General features: G+C 38.8%; 1 gene segment (V, D, J or C); it reads left to right on the forward strand.

Moving 5' to 3' along the window:
• Nucleotides 1-1442: 1442 nt before the first annotated feature.
• LOC116632792 overlaps nucleotides 1443-18392 on the forward strand; it is a 423629-nt gene continuing 406679 nt past the window's right edge. Inside the window, 2 exon segments of the C gene segment in view lie at nucleotides 1443-1508; nucleotides 1645-1932. Of these exon segments, the coding sequence occupies nucleotides 1463-1508; nucleotides 1645-1932 (334 nt within the window).

Here is an 18392-nt window from a genome sequence, read left to right on the forward strand (position 1 = left end):
GGAAAAGTCAATGTAATCGGAACAACTAATTATAATAATTCAGACAATAGTACTTGAAGCTCCAAATCATTTCAATCCAGTGAGTTATTGAACTACACACATCTTTAGTATTCTTCTAATGATACTACACCAACCCTTTAGTTTCAGCAAAAGATCATCCTTCACGTTATTTGAATTTGAATTCGATTTTGATTGATTTTATATTTTGTTTGCATTTTTTGTTTGGCGTGATAATTGTGTAAGACCTATGAGCCTAAAACATTTATACCGAACTTCATTTTGGTGTATAATACGGCATCATAATATTTTTAAAAAATAGTATAAGAGTGGTTCCTTATATGAAGATCTGTACCTTACTCAATTTTGAGAAACACTGAATGCACCTGTTATTGAGGTCTGTGATCTGACTCTGGAAGAAGCTGGTCACACCAGAGGCCTGAGACATATGCTCTCATAGAGACTATGCTTCATAATAAGATAATTGTACCTACCAGACATAGCCACTCATTCATTTATTCACTCATTCTTCAGATATTTTTTGACCATCTCCTCACGGCCTATATATTTTGAGAAACTGGCCACTGAGACTAATAAGATTCAGTTCCTGATCTCAGGAGCACCAAGTCTAGTTTGAAAAACAGAATACAAGTGATTCTACTATGAGGTAGTAATGACAGTGTAGATATGTATGTAGAGTGGGAAAAGAGAGGGGTGCCCTTGAAGACCTGGGGACGTCCTTTCACAAGGAGATGCTGTATAAATTGGTTCTTAAAGAATGAATAGAAGTTACTTAGGCAAAGGCAGGGGAGAGAAGGGAGCACATTGTCAGGAGAGGGGCTCATCCCTTGGTTTGAAGGGGAACCGTGGAGGAATATGGCAAGAAAAGGTCTCAGATCATGCCTTTTTTACACTCTCAGTATACCCTAAGTATACCACGAGAGCCTCAAACTAGCTTAATACCCAGCATGAACAGACACTAGATACTGGGATTAGGGGGATTTAGGGAGCCACAGTGCCCTGCATCTTAAAGAGGGTGACAGATGATTACCTACTATCTCAGCCTCAGGCACCACCTTGAAGTCTGCAAAAAGTTTTGGTGCTTCCTTCCTGGAGCCCTACCCCTCACCCCAGATACCTATTTCCCTTCTACGTCTACAACTTAAGCTCCGTGCCAAGGTAAATACCAGTTCAGTTGGAAAGCGGCCTGCAGGGTCAGAGGGGGAACCACAAGAAGGCGCTGCTCCCTTCAGTTGGTGGTTTGACATAAATTCATCTTCCATTTCCGAGCACATGTCTCCTTTTTTAGAGCCTGTGAGATGATTTGCAGGGCAGTTTGTCTTGCTAAACACATGAACCCAGATTTTCTAAAAGATTCTACCAAAGGATCAAGAAACTAGAGGAACGGCCCTCTCAGCTTTGAGTGTATCCCCAGATGAAACCTTCCTCTGCTTCTCCACAAGCCATGCTGTCTGCTTCCTGCTCAGGACTTGTAATCCTGCTGATACTGAGTAAGTAACATTTACTCAAAATTCCCAAGATGTTCTCTTCCTTGGTTTTAGGATGACTTTTTACCCTTACTAAACTGGAAACTATCCTTCTTATATTATCACTATAACAAAGTCTTTACTTTTCTTTTTCTCCTAGGAGGGGCCGGTGGAGACACAGTGACCCAGACAGAAGGTTCTGTTACCCTCCGTGAGGGGACACCGCTGACCCTGAACTGCACCTACCAGAGCAGCTACTCAGTTTTTGCTTTCTGGTATGTCCAGTACCCGAACAAAGGGCCCGAGGTCCTCCTGAAGAGCTCATCAGAAAACCAGAGGGTAGAGCATCACGGTTTTCAGGCTGATCTGAAGAGTGACAAGTCCTTCCACCTGGAGAAACGCTCGGTGCAAATGTCCGACTCGGCCGTGTACTACTGCATGCTGGGAGGCACAGTGAGAACAACAGGAAGGGGAGCTGAGCGCAAACCCAGAGCGGCACAGGAGGCACCTGGAAGTGGGCAGCCTGGAGGGCAGAATGATGATTTAGTTCTCTCCAGTCAGTGTCCTGGGCTGGGCACAACTAGAGGGAAGGAAAAAAATCCAGCTCGGATGGCTCTGCACTCAGGAACCCTGGTGCTACTTTGAGCTAGGAATGGAAAGAGGCGATCTAGGTGAAAACTTAGATTATAGATATGTCTATAAAGAGAATCCTATAGTACATGGCTTTTTGTGTCTGGCTTCTTCACATAGTGTCATCTTCTCAAGGTATATCCATAGATCAGCACTTACTTCCTTCTATGGCTGCACAATAATCCATTGTATGGACACCCCATACTTTATCCATTCATCCATTGATGGGCATTTTGGTTGTTTCCACTTTTTGGCTATTATGAATAATGCTGCTGTGAGCATTCATGTACAGAGCTCTGCTCTTTTAAACCCTAATATATAGTGAGTTAGAGGTTTCTGGGTATTTTTGTTTTTTGATTTTGCTTTTTTTGGTACTAACATTTCTTTTGGACATAAAATGAATAAATATATGAGAAAATGCTCCTTACAAATAATGATTTATACCAAAGTAACATATTATTATTCTAAGTTATATCTACAGTCATTCAAGAAAATTTCTGAGCACCTACTCATATGTGCCAGTCGTTTTAATAAGTAGTGGGAATACAGTTCAGGTAACAGAGTTTCCTGCCTTAGAATTTTACAACACAGTGCATTAAAATACCATATAAGTCTTAAAATAATGCTTTTTTCACAAATCATTTTATTCACACACTGATTTCTATTTGTTCCCAAATATTTATGGTGCTTATAGTTTTATGGGCATTGGACTAAGCACTTTAAATTCCTCCCCACCCCTCTCTAGATACTACCAAATTCTCATTTTGCAGATGACAAAATTGAGGTTTAGAGATATTAAGTGACTTACATAACCAGGTTACATAACCAGCTGGGAGCAGAAGTTGGGCCAGGCCCAAATTCGATGAGTGACCAATATTCTTAACAGCTAATTGGTTGAGCCTTCTAGAAACCTGTCTTCTTTTTTCCCCAGAATGTAATTGTAATCTTAGATTTCATAATTGTTGATGTTTTCATTTGGTGGAGAAGAACCCAATGCAATAGTAAAAGCTGCAGTTTACTCAATTGGCAATCACAAGAGTCTATATACATATCTGCTTATTGAAGCCAAAAACACAGTCACCATCTTTTATGTTCTTGAACCATAAGGTTGCTCATACACTCTCTGATTGAATAGCCTGGCTATTCTAGGAGTCATCACTGAGCCCCAGTAGCTGTTATCAGGAGACATACAGGTATTTGCCATGGAAATGGGGGGTATATTTTCCAAATACAAACAAAAATACTGGATATGGCAAATATGTCTACTCATTGAGACTGCAGGACACGATACTTTTGGTTTTGCTACAGCATATATCTCATTAAAACAAATTCCTTTTCAAATAATTAGTAAATGCAGGTATAATGTCAATATCATGTGAAAGTTTTATTGATTCTCATAGATTTTTCCAAGCACATTAATAATTGTTTCAAATCAAAAAACTATCAGGGACAAGTTTCTCACTATAAAAAACAATCTTCAAATCTAGTGTTAGCCGAGTTTGTTTTAGTGGCTTCAAGAATTTCTAGGGTTTTCAAGGTAAAGCTACCTGATGAAGCTGAGAATGAGGATAAAAAGACCATGGGGCTATTCTCACTCTCATGTTAACAATACTGATTTATGAAGAATAATAACATTAAAAATTTTGATGAACCAGCTCTTACAAGAGACACACATGTTCTCATGGACCTATATCTAGAGAGGCAAAACACAAGTCCCAACATTTAAGGCTACAAAGAGCTTACTGATTATAATGCAAGGGGCAAATGCCAAATAGGTATTGAACTCTGCTGGTATTTTTTACAGGATTTCTACTGTTTTTTATAATGCTGTGGCTACAAAGTTGTATATTTTTAGGATTTTCCCCCTCTCCCATTTTCCACCATAATTAATGTGTGTAGTTTGGAAGAGGAGGGAGTATTTTCAGAAATATGTGTATTGAGTTATATCAGAAATTCCTAAGCTTAGGCACTGAATAGAATTTTCTGGACAGTAGTTCCTGTGTCTACTCAGAGGTAGGCAGGACCGCTTTATTTTCCCTAACTAAATAATTTAAGGTATATTTCCTCATATTTGCTGACAGTCCAAAGAAGAAATGCTCTAAGACGTGAGCAATAATCACGCCAGCCTTCAAACTGTATTGGTTTAAACCTTGAGCGCTACCAGAATAAACATCCAGCAAAGTAACACATGTCAAGATAAAAGCTAACAAGGAAATGGCATTTTTCTCCTGAGGAAATATTCAAATAACGGATAAGTTGTGAGGTACTAAATCTTTATCGGTTATGGTGGGTTTTTTCCCCTCTTATTTTAAGAGTATGTAAATACTTTTTCAATACATCTGAAATTTGACTGATGGATGAATTTTTCCTGAGATGAGGTCATAGTGGCAAAGAGGATACTCTCACCCTGTATCCAGTTAAAATGCAAGCTGTCTTGGGAGTGGGGTAAGCTTTCTAACCTGCCCCAAGAAACTAGGACGAAGTATCATCCACTCTTCGAGCATGACACAGCTTCTCCTCCTCTGCTCATCAACAGAAATATGGATGCTATTTTGGTCACTGACCTGTATCTCTACTAAAATTGCTCTCATTGCAGCAGACATCCTCTCTGCCTCTCTGTAGCTGACAACCTGTCTATACCTCCTGTGATCATACTTTCTGGAAGGAAAATGGGGAGCACAGCAGGTGAGAAAAGATCTGTTTTGCTGCTGGGAGGTATGGCTTGGCACGGAATCACTGCCATTTCATAATTTCTAAGCATGATTCTTAAAATGAGAGTGGTCCTGGAGAATGGATAGTCACCATCCTTACCTTACAAAGACTAGATCTCCTACCAAACACGATAGGTGTAATCCCTCCTCTAAACTTTCCAATCATGGGACGCCTGGGTGGCTCAGTTGGTTAAGCATCTGCCTTCGGCTCAAGTCGAGATCCCGGGGACCTGGGATGGAGCCCTGCATGGGGGTCCCTGCTCGGCGGGGAGCCTACTTCTCCCTCTCCCTCTGCTGCTCCCCCTGCTTGTGCTTTCTCTCTCTCTCTCTCTCTCCCTCTCTCTCTGTCAAATAAATAAATAAAATATTTTTTAAAAATAAACTTTCCAATCACTTAAACCTTCTTGATACTTGCCACTTGATACCTTGTCTTGTGGTCCTGAAAATTCATATCTAAAACAACACTACGAACAGAGTGGATCAAGTGAAGAAGACAGACAACACCAAGTGTCTACAAGAGCATGGGGCAATGGGAGTTCTCAGATGCCACTGGAGGCAATGTGAACTGGTGTAACCTTGCAAACCACTTGACAATACTTACTAAAGCTGAACATATACATACCCTGTGACCCAGCAATTATACTTGTAGGTGTATACCCAACAAAAAACGTGACCCCTGCTCATCCAGGAATGATGTACAAGAATAAGAACACATATAGCCTCAATAATTGTAATACCCTTAAGCTAGAAAACAACCTAAATGTCTATCGGCAATTTCAAGGATAAGTAAATTCTGAGAACAGACTATCCAGCAAGAGAATGAATAAACTTGCTATATGCTCAATATGGAATGAATCCCACAAATATGACTGAGTGAAAAATGTCAGACACAAAAGAAGCTCAAAAATCGGTCAGACTAATCTATAAAATTATAAGCCAGGAGAGTAGAGGTAGTGGTTATCTTTATAGGGAGATAGTGACTGAGAGATTGAACAAGGGAGGTTTCTGCGATGTTGATAACATCCGTTTCAGTCTGGATGCTAGTAATATGGGTGAGTTCACTCTGTGAGAATTCACCAAGCTCTACACTTAAGTTTTGTTTATGTATGTATATCACACTTTAATAAAGTTTTTAAAAGTATACATTATTTACTCCATTAACTGAGTTCTGAGAACACAATTCATAGTCAATCTATTTTCATATCCCTGTTGCCCCTCACACTGTGCCCTCGTTTAACAGATGCTTAATAAACGTTTGCTCAGTAAGACTTAGCTACTTCGGATACATATTTGCAAAAATTCTCAGCTCCCAGTTCTAGAAATACAACATGCCAGGTGGACTTGAACTTCCCCCCTAATGTTTGCTTCTCTCTAGAACTGCCCAAGTTGAGACCCTCAGCATCTCACATCTGGTTTTCTGTAATAGCCTTTGAACTAGCCTCCTTCCTAGCAAGGTCTCCTCCCTGGATCCTACTCCTTATCTCACAGAATAATTAATCTTTAAAAAAAAAAAAACAGCATCGAGGGGCGCCTGGGTGGCTCAGTCTGTTAAGCATCTGCCTTTGGCTCAGGTCATGGTCCCAGGGTCCTGGGATTGAGCCCGGCGTGGGCTCCCTGCTCAGCGGGGAGTCTGCTGCTCCCCCTGCTTGTGTGCTTGCGCGTGCTCTCTCTCTCTGTCAAATAAATAAATAAAATCTTTTTTAAAAATTAAAAAATAAAAAACACAGCATCAATCACATCAGTCCACTGTTTAACAACCTTCAGTGACCGTCCTTTGCTTGCATTAGTTAAGGTTAAAACTTTTGATGTGGCTCTCAATGGCTTCTACAGTTTTGTCAGGAACTTTCTGCTTCAGCAGATTAGGTCTGACTCAAGAATGAAATTGGGGAACACTCACTGTACTCCTTAAATAGCCCTACAGCCTGTTGCTCCCATAATCACCTTTACCTGAGTGCTTGCCATTATGACTCCTCCCAATCCCAGAGACTTTCTCAGACCATTCCTGCCTCATGAAGAATTTCCTGGTCATTCCAGCCTACAATGACTTCTCCTTTCCTGTGAAAAGCCTGCCACTAATTATTGCCTCTGATAAATTACCTAATATTTTTTAAATATTTCAATTGCACACTTCACTTTACGATGCACTTTCATAAGCATTATCTCATTTACTCCTGATAATAATGTTGTGAGCAAACCAAGGAACAGAGAGTTAATCTCATTTTACAATTTAAAAACCCTAAGGTTCAGAGAGGTGAGGTGACTTAAACCAGTGTAGTCAGCCAAGGGTACTGCCCAGGCTCATCCAGGCTCTCTATACCAAATAACTTAGCTGTCAGTTTATATGTTATCATCCCAGAAATATTACACATTTTTTGAAACGTGCTTATACTTTTGTATCCTTCAAGCACTGGACAAGGCATTTAGGGGCCTCTGCAAAGCTAAGTTCTCCACATTGTCCCCACTCAGCTCAAGGACTGATAAAAACATACTACTTCGGCTCTATGAGACTTCTGTAGCAAAATCTAAAGAAACACATCACTTCATCTTCAAAATACTTAGCTTTAGGGAGTAGGGAGAAGGGAAGAGCCCTTGTAAGGCCAGGCAATCTTAATTTTACCTCTGTATCCTAGGCTGTAAATTGAAAAAAACCAAAAGGTTCAAAGGAAGCCAGCAGAAGTAGTGGCAATGAGCGTCAAGAACCTCAATTTAATCACAATAAAATAAATTTCAAATTGATCACATTCCAGAGATCATTTCTCAAATAATTCCACTTTCAGTCAAAATGGAGAATTTTTTGATTTTGAAACTTGGTTTTATAAAATTTAATTTTATTTATGCCAAGGCTAGACAATACTAAATCTTTCTGGAAGCAAGTCAGAGAACTAATGTGATGAAATGAGAAGGGCAAAGGATCTAGGCATATGTTTACACACCCAACCCTGAAGGTAAATACTGCCTTCTTCCCTAACATTCTGGACTCCTTCACACTGAGTATCAGACACCTGAGCAGTGAAGGTTAAACATCTTGATAAACAGGCCTAAGAAAGGAAGAGGGAGATGGAAAAGCAAAAATAAATCTAAACACTAGAAATAAGATATTCAAACAGGTTTTACTCACCCAGTGAAAAATGCATCAGCTATCTATTTCCTGTCTGATCCCTCATTCCACCTGCCTGGGCCTGGGCTACAGGGAGAACAGGCAGGAAATAGAATTTGCTCTACTTATCTGATCCTCACCAACTGAAAGCAATTTGAGATAGGAATCATATCTTGTTTTGGTTTATATGCTTTTTATGGAGTTTTGCACATCATAGATAACTGTAAATTTCCAGAATGAATGCTTGAGCTTAGGGATTCCTGAACAAGCAGAATGGTTGAAGAGAAGCTAGGTGACATGCTTAGCTAGAGAACCTTGCCAGCATAACTCTACTCAAGACTCTAATTTTAGGAAGAGTTAAAACAAAGTTAATTTTAATTGGTGACAAAATCTACTCAAAGTGAATATTTATCGTCTGAAGAAGAGTAATCATTCTTGTGTTCACTGATTTGGTCATCATAATTGTTATTATATCAAAGACACTATCCCTCAGAGCCTATGTAAGAAGATATCACAGCTGTCTGTCTGCAATAACAAAGTCCCCATGCCTTAAAATTATGTAAGCAGGGAACACTGTTTTGACTTCTTACTATAATACAATCATACTCTGCATAAATCAAACCTAATCTAGAGAAATAGAGAAATAACAAGCTATGGAAATGACCCTTTTAAATCTGCTGGGTTTGTTTCACTAGCACAAATAATTACAAAGGAAACTAGACAAACAAACCAACAGACATTGAGCCCTTAATTGACATTCGTGAATTCTCTAATAAAACAACATAGCAGGAGGCAGCTAAATACCATATACATGCCTCTGGAATGAAGAGAACCTGGCTAAGAATATTAAACATCTAAACCCAGCTTTCTAAAAGAAAATGCTGAGACGTCTGGGTGGCTCAGTCGGTTAAGCATCCAACCCAAAAAGATGATGCAGGTATTAGAATGATCAGACACGTACTTTAAAATAATTTTGGTAGGGGTGCCTGGGTGGCTTAGTTGGTTAAGTGGTTCAAGTCAATTTCCGCTCAGGTCATGATCCCAGGGTCCTGGGATCAAGCTCTGCATTGGGCTCCCTGATGGATAGGCAGCCTGCTTCTCCCTCTCTACCACTTGTGCTCTCTCATGTGCTCTCTCTCTCTCTCAAATAAATCAATAAAATCTAAAAAAAAAAAAAAGATTCTCTCTCTCCCTCTGTCCCTCCCCAACTCGTGCTTGTTCTCTCTCAAAAAGCAAATAAGTAAAATAAAATAAAATAATTATGATAAAAATGCCAAAGTATTTAATAAATGTAAACTATACACATGCAAAGATGTAGAAGTTTAGGAGAAATTAGAAATATGTATAAAAAAAGGAAGTAATTAAAATGAGCTAAAGAGAAACTTGGTGATAATAGAGGAAAAGATCAGTGAACTTGAAGACAGGTCAATAGAATTATCTCAACTGGAATAAAAGAGGTAAAATGGTAATAATAAATAAGTAGAACAAACTTTTGAGATCTGAGGGACATAACAAATGGTCTAATATGTGTATAACAAAAAAATACCACAAGGAAGGGGAAGAATGAAGCAAAAAAAGATGTATTTAAAGAAATAATGGCTGAGAACTTTCACATGTGAAGAAAGTTATTAATGGACAGATTAAAGAAGATCAGAGAATCCCAAGTGTAATAAATACAAAGGAGGTCCCATCTAGGTATATCACAGCCAAAGTTCTGGAAAAAATATTAAATAAAGATCAGATCTTAAAAAGCAGTCAAAGGGAGAAAGACAGACACATTACACTCATACAGGAACAAAGATACAAATAATAACTAACTGACTACCAAAAACAGTAGAAATAAGAAGACAATAAAACATTTTCAAAGTGCTAAAAGAATCAAAATATGATCACCTAAGATTCTCTCACTTGCAAAAATATCCTTTAAAAATAAAGGCAAAATAAATATATTTTCAGAGAGACAAAATCAAAGATTATTTGTCTCCAGCTGACCTGCAGTCCAGATGTTGAAGTTCTTCATGTTATAGGGAAATAATATCACATGAAAACGCAGATTCACAAAAAGAAACAAAGAATATAGAAAGGGTAGATACCTAAGTAAATTTTTTAAAGTTTTGTTGGTAATTTTAATAACTTCACTTACTTTAAAAAGCTACTATTTCTGGGGTGCTTCAGTAAGTCAGTCGGTTAAGCATTTGACTCTTGATTTTGGTTCAGGTCATGATCTCAGGGTTGTGAGATCAAGCCCCATGTGGGGCTCCACGCTGGGCATGTACCCTGCTTAAGATTCTCTCTCTCCCTTTCCTTCCACCTCTCCCTATCCCCAGCTCTCTCTCTCTCTCTCAAAAAAAGAGCTGTTTCTTTAAAGCAACATAAAAACAATGTGTTGTGGTCTTATAGCATATTCAGGTGCAACAAGAACACATTTTCTTCATAAAGGGAAATAATATTATTTAAAAGCAGGCTAGGATAAATTAAGATGCTTATTTTAATCTCAAATGCTACTCTTAAAAATAGCACAAAACAGCAGAGAATATCTTTGAGACCTCGGAGCAGGCAGAGATTTCTTGGCATGGTACAAAATATACTAACCATAACAGAAAGTTTGAGAAGTAGGACGTGACCAAAATTTAAAATTTCTACTCATCAAACAACAATAGTAAGAAAATCAATAAACCATCTAAAGTCTAGACAGAAGAATTCCAGAAAGAATTATTTGGAAAAGACTTATTTCCAGAATATATAAAGAACTCTCACAAATCAACAATAAAAAGATAACACAATAATAAAATACATAAATAGGATGACTAATAAGTACATAAAATGTGTTTCATGTTATTAATCATTATGGAGATTCTAATTCAATTCACATGCAGATGCTATTTACTCCCACTAGAAGATCTAAAAATAAACCACGCGACAACCTCAAATACTGGCAGATACATGGAGCAACTGGACCTTCCACGCACTGCTAGTAGAAGGGAAATTGGTACCACCACTTTGGGGAACAGCTATGGCCCAACAAGTCCAGAAATAGATATTTACTGAAGAGAAGGGAAAACACAGACCAACAAATGACCCATACAAAAATGTTTGTTGTGGGCTTATTCATATTTGCCACAAACTGGAAATGACCCAAACGTCCATCAACAGGAGAACAGGTAACAATTAATGGTATGTAAGGAATCCTACTCTACAATAGAAAAGAATGAACCACTGACTGATACACACAACAATAGGATGGATCTCTAAAATCTACAGTAACTGACAGAAGCCAGACCCTTCCTCCCAAACCACATATGATTCCATTTATATGAAATTCAAGAACAGAAAAAATGACTTTGACTAGAGAGGGTCACAAGGGGACTTTCTAGGGTGAAGTAAATGTTCTCGATTTTGTTTGGGTGGTGATTACATGGGTATGTAAAATACTCATACACATTGAAATGCACGTATAGGGACTGTGCATTGTTTTGTAAATAAGTTATACTTCAATAAAAAATAACCAAAATAAATAAAATAACCCATACATGGAGAAATGTGCACCTGAATAATTACAGAGCTGGATGAATTGTCACTTACTGGAAACACCCAGGTAACCAGCACCAGTATGGGAACACAGGGCATTATCTATGTGTCAGGCCCCCTGTCTCTACCTGCCCCCTGTCTCTACCACCCTCGGGAACCACTATCCTGACATTGACTGCACAGAATAGTTTTCTCTGCTTTTGTATTCTTTTTTTTTTTTAAAGATTTTATTTATTTATTTGACAGAGAGAGATACAGCGAGAGAGAGAACACAAGCAGGGGGAGTGGGAGAGGGAGAAGCAGGCTTCCCGCGGAGCAGGGAGCCCGATGCGGGGCTCGATCCCAGGACCCCGGGATCATGACCTGAGCTGAAGGCAGACACTTAACGACTGAGCCACCCAGGCGCCCTCTGCTTTTGTATTCTATGTAAACAGAATCATTTAGCATGTAGTCTCGTAGCTGGCTTCTTTTATACAATCTTACCTTTGTGAGATTTATTCCTATAATTATGTGTAGCTGTGGAGATATTTATTCTGAGAACTGTATTTTGTATAATCATCTCATTTGTATATATTTAGCCTCTCGGCACTTTAACGTCCCGCTACTCTTCGTTGCTTCCTAGTCTCAGGCGGTTGTCGGAAGGGTTGGGAGTGTACTGTAATCACAGCAGACAGACCACAACTGTTCTGTAACAACTAAAAAATGTAAATAAATTTCTGCAACACTTACAGAAAGCTGGACAAATTAATTTTCTCTGTACACATTTTATTTTACTGTGGCTCACTATTTTTTATAGAGGTATAATTTTTTTCTACAATGAAATACATAGATCAGTCCAGTGTATCTTGATAGTTATATATATCTAAGGAAAAAAACAATATATAAAACATTTCCTTCACCTCAGAAGTCCCCTTATGCCTCCTTCCAGTCAAACCCCTCCTCCTAGAGACAACCATTTTCTGATAGTTGGACCATCCTGGACTCCTAAAAAATTCTATTTTCTCATAATATAACATGGATGTTAGATGTCACTAAATTGATACATTCACTTAGGGAAGAGAAAATAAACAGGTGATTAAAAGCTGCAGTTGACTGAATCACAGTCATAAATCAGCACACTGATGCCAAGCAAATCAGTCACCAACTTCCATGCTGTGAAAATACAAAGCTAATGAGCTACTGTTTCCAGTGAAATCCTCTGAGCTGCAGCAGAGAGCTGAAGAGATATTTGCAATTTTTGAATGGCTACATTTTTGATATAAGAAAATAAGAATTCATGGTCTGGTGAATTTGACCTTATTTCGACTGGAGGGTGCAATATTCGAAAGCAAGATTTTTCTAACACACTTACTATTGACTGCTCTTAGACACGTGATGCTGCACAATTTTTGTCAATCAGGAAACTTACTGTTGTAGCATTAAACAGACAAGGAACTTTATCCAGTGGAAATTTCCTTAGAAACCAATGCCTTGGAGTATAGGAAGAAAAGTTATGACAATTGAGAGTGAATAGTTTTATCTTCTTGTCTGGAAGAAAAATCTGTGAGTATATTTTATTGCAGATTTTGGCTGGAGACAAAAAAAAAAAAGCATACACTGTACAAAAAGATGGTTGACTATTTGTCCTCAGAAGTCACCATAATCACAAGAAATTGTATTTCTTTTGAAACTTACCAGTCCCTCGTGGATGCACTGGTTGAAGATGGCAAATGGTTGAATATTAATGTTCTACAATTCCATTTCACTCATACACATGTCCAGATATAATGGTTGCGAATTAAATTACAAAAAGACTAAATAAACAAGTTAGACTCTCCCACCATGTAAACAAGCCCCAGCATGACACAAGCCCACGGATATCAAACTACATTTCCTGTTGTGGCACAGAAGCTTCTTACAGCTCAGTAATGGTGTGTGCGCCCTGTGAGGCGCAGGGCAGGCATTTAGACCTGAATCTGAGACAGAGCACAGCACATTTCACTCAGAGGAAGCACTTCCAACATGCTGCTCCCCAGCCTGCTGAGAGTAGTCATAGCCTCCATCTGCCTTGGTAAGGCTAGGAAGGATGGCCATAGACACAGACTCAAGCTCCTCTGAGTCCTGAGTCCGGGAGTAGAGACGGGGGGGTTATTACTGTCTGGTGGGGTTTAGCAGAGGGAATAATGGGCAGGAGAATCAGAACTCTCAGTCCTACATGAGTTCCTTAAAACCCTAGGGATACTACCAGAAGAAACAGCCTAATTATCTCTTTTTTCTTTTTGCAGGATCCAGCATGACACAGAAGGTAACTCAAGCCCAGCCTGCCATTTCTATGCTGGAGAATGAGGCTGTGACCTTGGATTGTGTATACGAAGTTAGTGGTTCTAGTTATTATTTATTCTGGTACAAACAACCACCAAGTGGGGAAATGATTTTCCTTATTCATCAGGAGTCATACAGCGAGCAGAATGCAACAGAGGGTCGGTATTCTCTGAACTTCCAGAAATCAGACCGTTCCATCAGCCTCACCATCACAGCATTACAACCTGTGGACTCAGCAGTGTACTTCTGTGCTCTGAGAGACACCACAGTGATGCAGCACCAGTGGGAGCCCCACAAAAACCTCAGATCTCCACAGGAGGCAGCCCCCACCTCTGAACACCTGCGAGAGTGGCAGAGCGGAAGGAAGAAGCAGGGGCTGCGCCTGGGGTGGTGGGGGTTCTGAGGCGAATGCTTCACTCGAAGGAAAATGCGATTTCTCTGGCTCAGAGAACATATCGAACAGTGTCATTCAACAAAAGCATCTTTATCTTCAATTCTTTACCTTGCAGTAGATCATTTAGCAAAAGATTTTTTTAAAAACTTGGTGGTGATGATTACATTAAAATGGAAGACCCCAAATCTAAATGGCTTCCCTGTTTCGATCTGTAGTGCCAAAGGTGGTCATACGGTGCCCAAATCTGTCCTGGTGTTGTAAAAAGGACTCTAGGAAGCTTCATTTGGAGGATTTAGTGTTTTCCACAGCCTGAAGCTGAGTCTGCTGCTCCGTCATATGGATGCACTTTTGCTCTGCAGAGCGCCCCCCTCCTTATGTCCTCTTCTGGTCACTACATGCTCTTCCAGGGAAACCACAATCCCATAGATAGATTCGTTTTGCCCGGTTTTGCACTGTATGTAAATAAAAGACTAAAGTTTGTATTTTTTCTATCCTATCTGGATGCTTCTCTTAATATTCTGTTTCTGAGATTCAGCCATGTTGTGTACAGTTTCGTTTCTTTGCATTGCTGTGTTAGTACACTACGGGTTAGCCATCTCCGACTAAATGGTTATTTGGATTTTTCTAGTCCTTGGCTATTACCAACAGTGTTGTATGAATATTTTTATAGTGTTCTTTGGTGAACATAATTACATACTGCTTTTGGCATATATGTTGGACTTTCTGGATTAAAGGGTCTAGATACATCTGGCTTTAATTCCTCCACTAGTTAAGCCATCAGAAAGAGTACGAATGACCTCTGTGTTGTAGATCAACAGAAATTTTCAGTACTCATCATAGCTGGCCTCTCAGAAACTTTTGACACATGAGTTGTGACCACTTACTCTTGTGACCACTTACTCTTAAAACTTTCTCTTCCTTTTCTCTGATGAACCACTTTGACTCCTGTGCACACTCTCATCTCCCTTCCAATCACTAGCTGTTGGAAGTCCTCAAGGGTTAGCCCTGAGCCACCTCCTCTCCTTATGTTATTCTCTCTCTATATATATGACATTTTATTCATGCCTCTATGACTCACATATGTATTTCTCTGTACCAGGCCTCACCATCTACTTTCTCTTACTTTACACTCAGTTAAAAAAAGTATGTCACTGGATGTCATGTATATACACAGGTAAAAATAACAGAATAGTCAGGACCCTGGACATAAACATAGTAAAGTGAGAGACACTGTTGTTGCAACCTAGCGTGACCCTCTAAGTCCTCCAAACTCCATGACATTCATTTCAGGCTTTCTGAGCAATCTCTTGATTCTCCCCTAATGTGGCTGGAGGAAGATTGGAAATAGCACAACACCACAGATTCACTCCTATTCTCTCCAACCCCTTAGGGAATTCTCAGTTTTCTCATATATCTCATATGTCTGGATAATAGGCTAAGGAAAGTTTAACAGTTGGGTTTTGTATATGTTTTGCAAGCATCTTCAAGCCTGTGTTGTGGTCTCTCTAAACGTGTTCTCATGTATTGTGAGCTTTCTCCAAAGACCAAGACAAAAAGAAACATTGTAATTAATATAGACGTATGTCTATATCTATATTTATGTATAGATTTTTTTTTATTTTATTTTTTATTTTTTTATTATTTTTTTTTTTAAAGATTTTATTTATTTATTTGACAGAGAGAGACACAGCGAGAGAGAGAACACAAGCAGGGGGAGTGGGAGAGGGAGAAGCAGGCTTCCCACGGAGCAGGGAGCCTGATGCGGGGCTCGATCCAGGACCCTGGGATCATGACCTGAGCCGAAGGCAGACGCTTAACGACTGAGCCACCCAGGTGCCCCTATGTATAGATTTTTAAAAATTCCTCTTATACCTATAACTGTGAGCTCCATAGAGTAAGGAAACCTGTATGTATTACACGTTACACAGTACTTGGCACATAGTGGTTGCATATTAAATATTTATCGGTTGAAGAAGAATAAATTGACAACATCAACAGATACTGAGCTTCTATCATTTGGATGCCATTACATAAGTATGGATTAATTATTTCTTGTATTTGCACATTTCTATGACGATGAGAAAACTCCTTCTGTTTGCATGTGCCGTAAATTTCCTTTCTGTTTCTACAGATTTTTCTCATATGACACTATTTCCAGGTTTGCAATTTAGATGGTCTCTATCTTGTTGGCTAGATGGAGGCATCTTCATCACCTGAGTGAGGATGTAGAAAGGATATCTGGATGTCTCTCATATATGTATGCTGATTCCTCTTGGTTTAGGCTAGTGATGACATCCCTCTGATTTATTGCTTCTCTGGTTTGATCTCCAAGGGATTTGACTCTCAAATCTTTACTGTGGCTGGAGATATGAGTCCTGTAATACTATGGGTGGTGATGGCAGGGGGTGAGTGGTCCAGGCTGAAAGAAAATCACAGTTAACTCAGTTCTCTCTGTGTCCCCATACTTTTCCATTTCATCCTAATTTCTGGAACACAAATGAAATGACCTTTATACAATAGGTGTTCTCCATACACTAGATACTGCCCTTGTGTATAATTGGATCGGGTCAAACGATCTATTGCCAATTGTCTTTACCATCGCCATGGCATGCTCTGCTTCACTGTATATTTTTTCTCTCAAGTCTAATGACCTAGTTGATTTACTTAGCTTTTGGGTAGACATTCCTACCATTGGAAGTCCTAACCTAAGACTTAAGGAAAATGAGCCTGTTCTTCTAATTTCCTGATTCCAGTTCCAAGGGCTGAATTATTTCAATCAAGAATACTTTAAAGCTCCTGGATTCTTAGCCCTTAAGAAAACTTTTAAGAAACTATTATCCTCAGTTGTAATATTGGTCTTTTAAAAATCCTCTCATGAGAGCAAAATCACCCCTGTCCCTGGGATGGTAGAAAAAAGCATCACTACATCCTGGAGGAACTGAGCTATTTGGCCTTGGAAATGTGTCTGTGGAAAAAGATGATAAAAGCATGGAGTTTTAGCTAAAAGTAATAATAAAGAGGAGGGTTTTTCATTCTTGGGACAATTTGTAGAGAATATTCTTTTCTTCAAGGAACATGTGTCCAATTACCAGGAAAGAAGTTAAACACAGGAAGGAGAATCTCACTTTTAGTTCAGCTTAAAGTTTGGCTTTAAAGAGGATAGATGGGCATTTTTCTCAGAGAATTTTAAAATTTAAAAGAATGTGAATGTTAGGAAATATTACAGTTATCCTTTGTCATAACATAGGTGTAACCACTTAGCAAACTTATACTAGAAAACATTTCAGAGGCCAATGAGTTGAGAAGGGATTGGTTTGGGAATCATATTTTTAAATTTACCTCTTAGGTAGAGAAATCATGGTAAGTATAAAAAAATAAATTTGCAGGGTCACTTCTCTGTGAGAAGTCTTCAACGTACATTTTGGTTATGCTGCTTTGAGCTAGTTACATGATCAAAGTGAATAGGTAAAGCTTAAGACAAAGATAAGGACACATTCCTCTTTTTAAAAGAATCTTTAAAAAATTATAAAAGTTAACTCAAAATGGATCATGGACTTAAATGCAAAATGTAAAATATGAAACTTTTAGAAGAAAACATAGGAGAAAATCTTTAAGACCTGGGGCTAGATTTGACACTAAAAGTATCACACAGACACACACACACACATACTGAACTACATCAAAATTAAAAACTTTTCCTCTGCCAAAGACCCTGTAAAGAATATGAAAAGATAAACCACAGACTGGGAGTAAACATTTACACACCATGTATCTGGCACAGGGCTTATATCTAGAATATATAATGAACCCTTATATCTCAACGGTAAAAAGAAAAATAGAAAAAGGGGAAAAGGGTTGAATAGATATTTCACCAAAGAGAATGTACAGATTGCAAATAAGCACATGAAAAGATGTTCAACATGATTATCCACCAGACAAATGCAAATTATAACCACAATGAAATATCATTACATACCACAGTGGCTAAACTAAAAAAAATAGTGATAACACCAAATACTGGCAAACATGTGGGGAAACTGGATCATTTATAAATTGCTAGTGGGGATGTAAAATGGTAAGGCCCTCTGGAAAATAGTTTGGTAGTTTCATAAAAACTAAATCTGCCTTACTGTATAATCCAGCGATTGCACACTTGGGCACTTATCTTAGAGAAATGAAAGCTTATATTCACACAAAAACCTGTACATGGATATTCACAGCGCTTTATTCATAACAACCAAAATTTG

This window comes from Phoca vitulina, unplaced genomic scaffold (genome assembly GCF_004348235.1).
Source record: "Phoca vitulina isolate PV1807 unplaced genomic scaffold, GSC_HSeal_1.0 scaffold7, whole genome shotgun sequence".
NCBI classification, from domain to species: domain Eukaryota; kingdom Metazoa; phylum Chordata; class Mammalia; order Carnivora; family Phocidae; genus Phoca; species Phoca vitulina.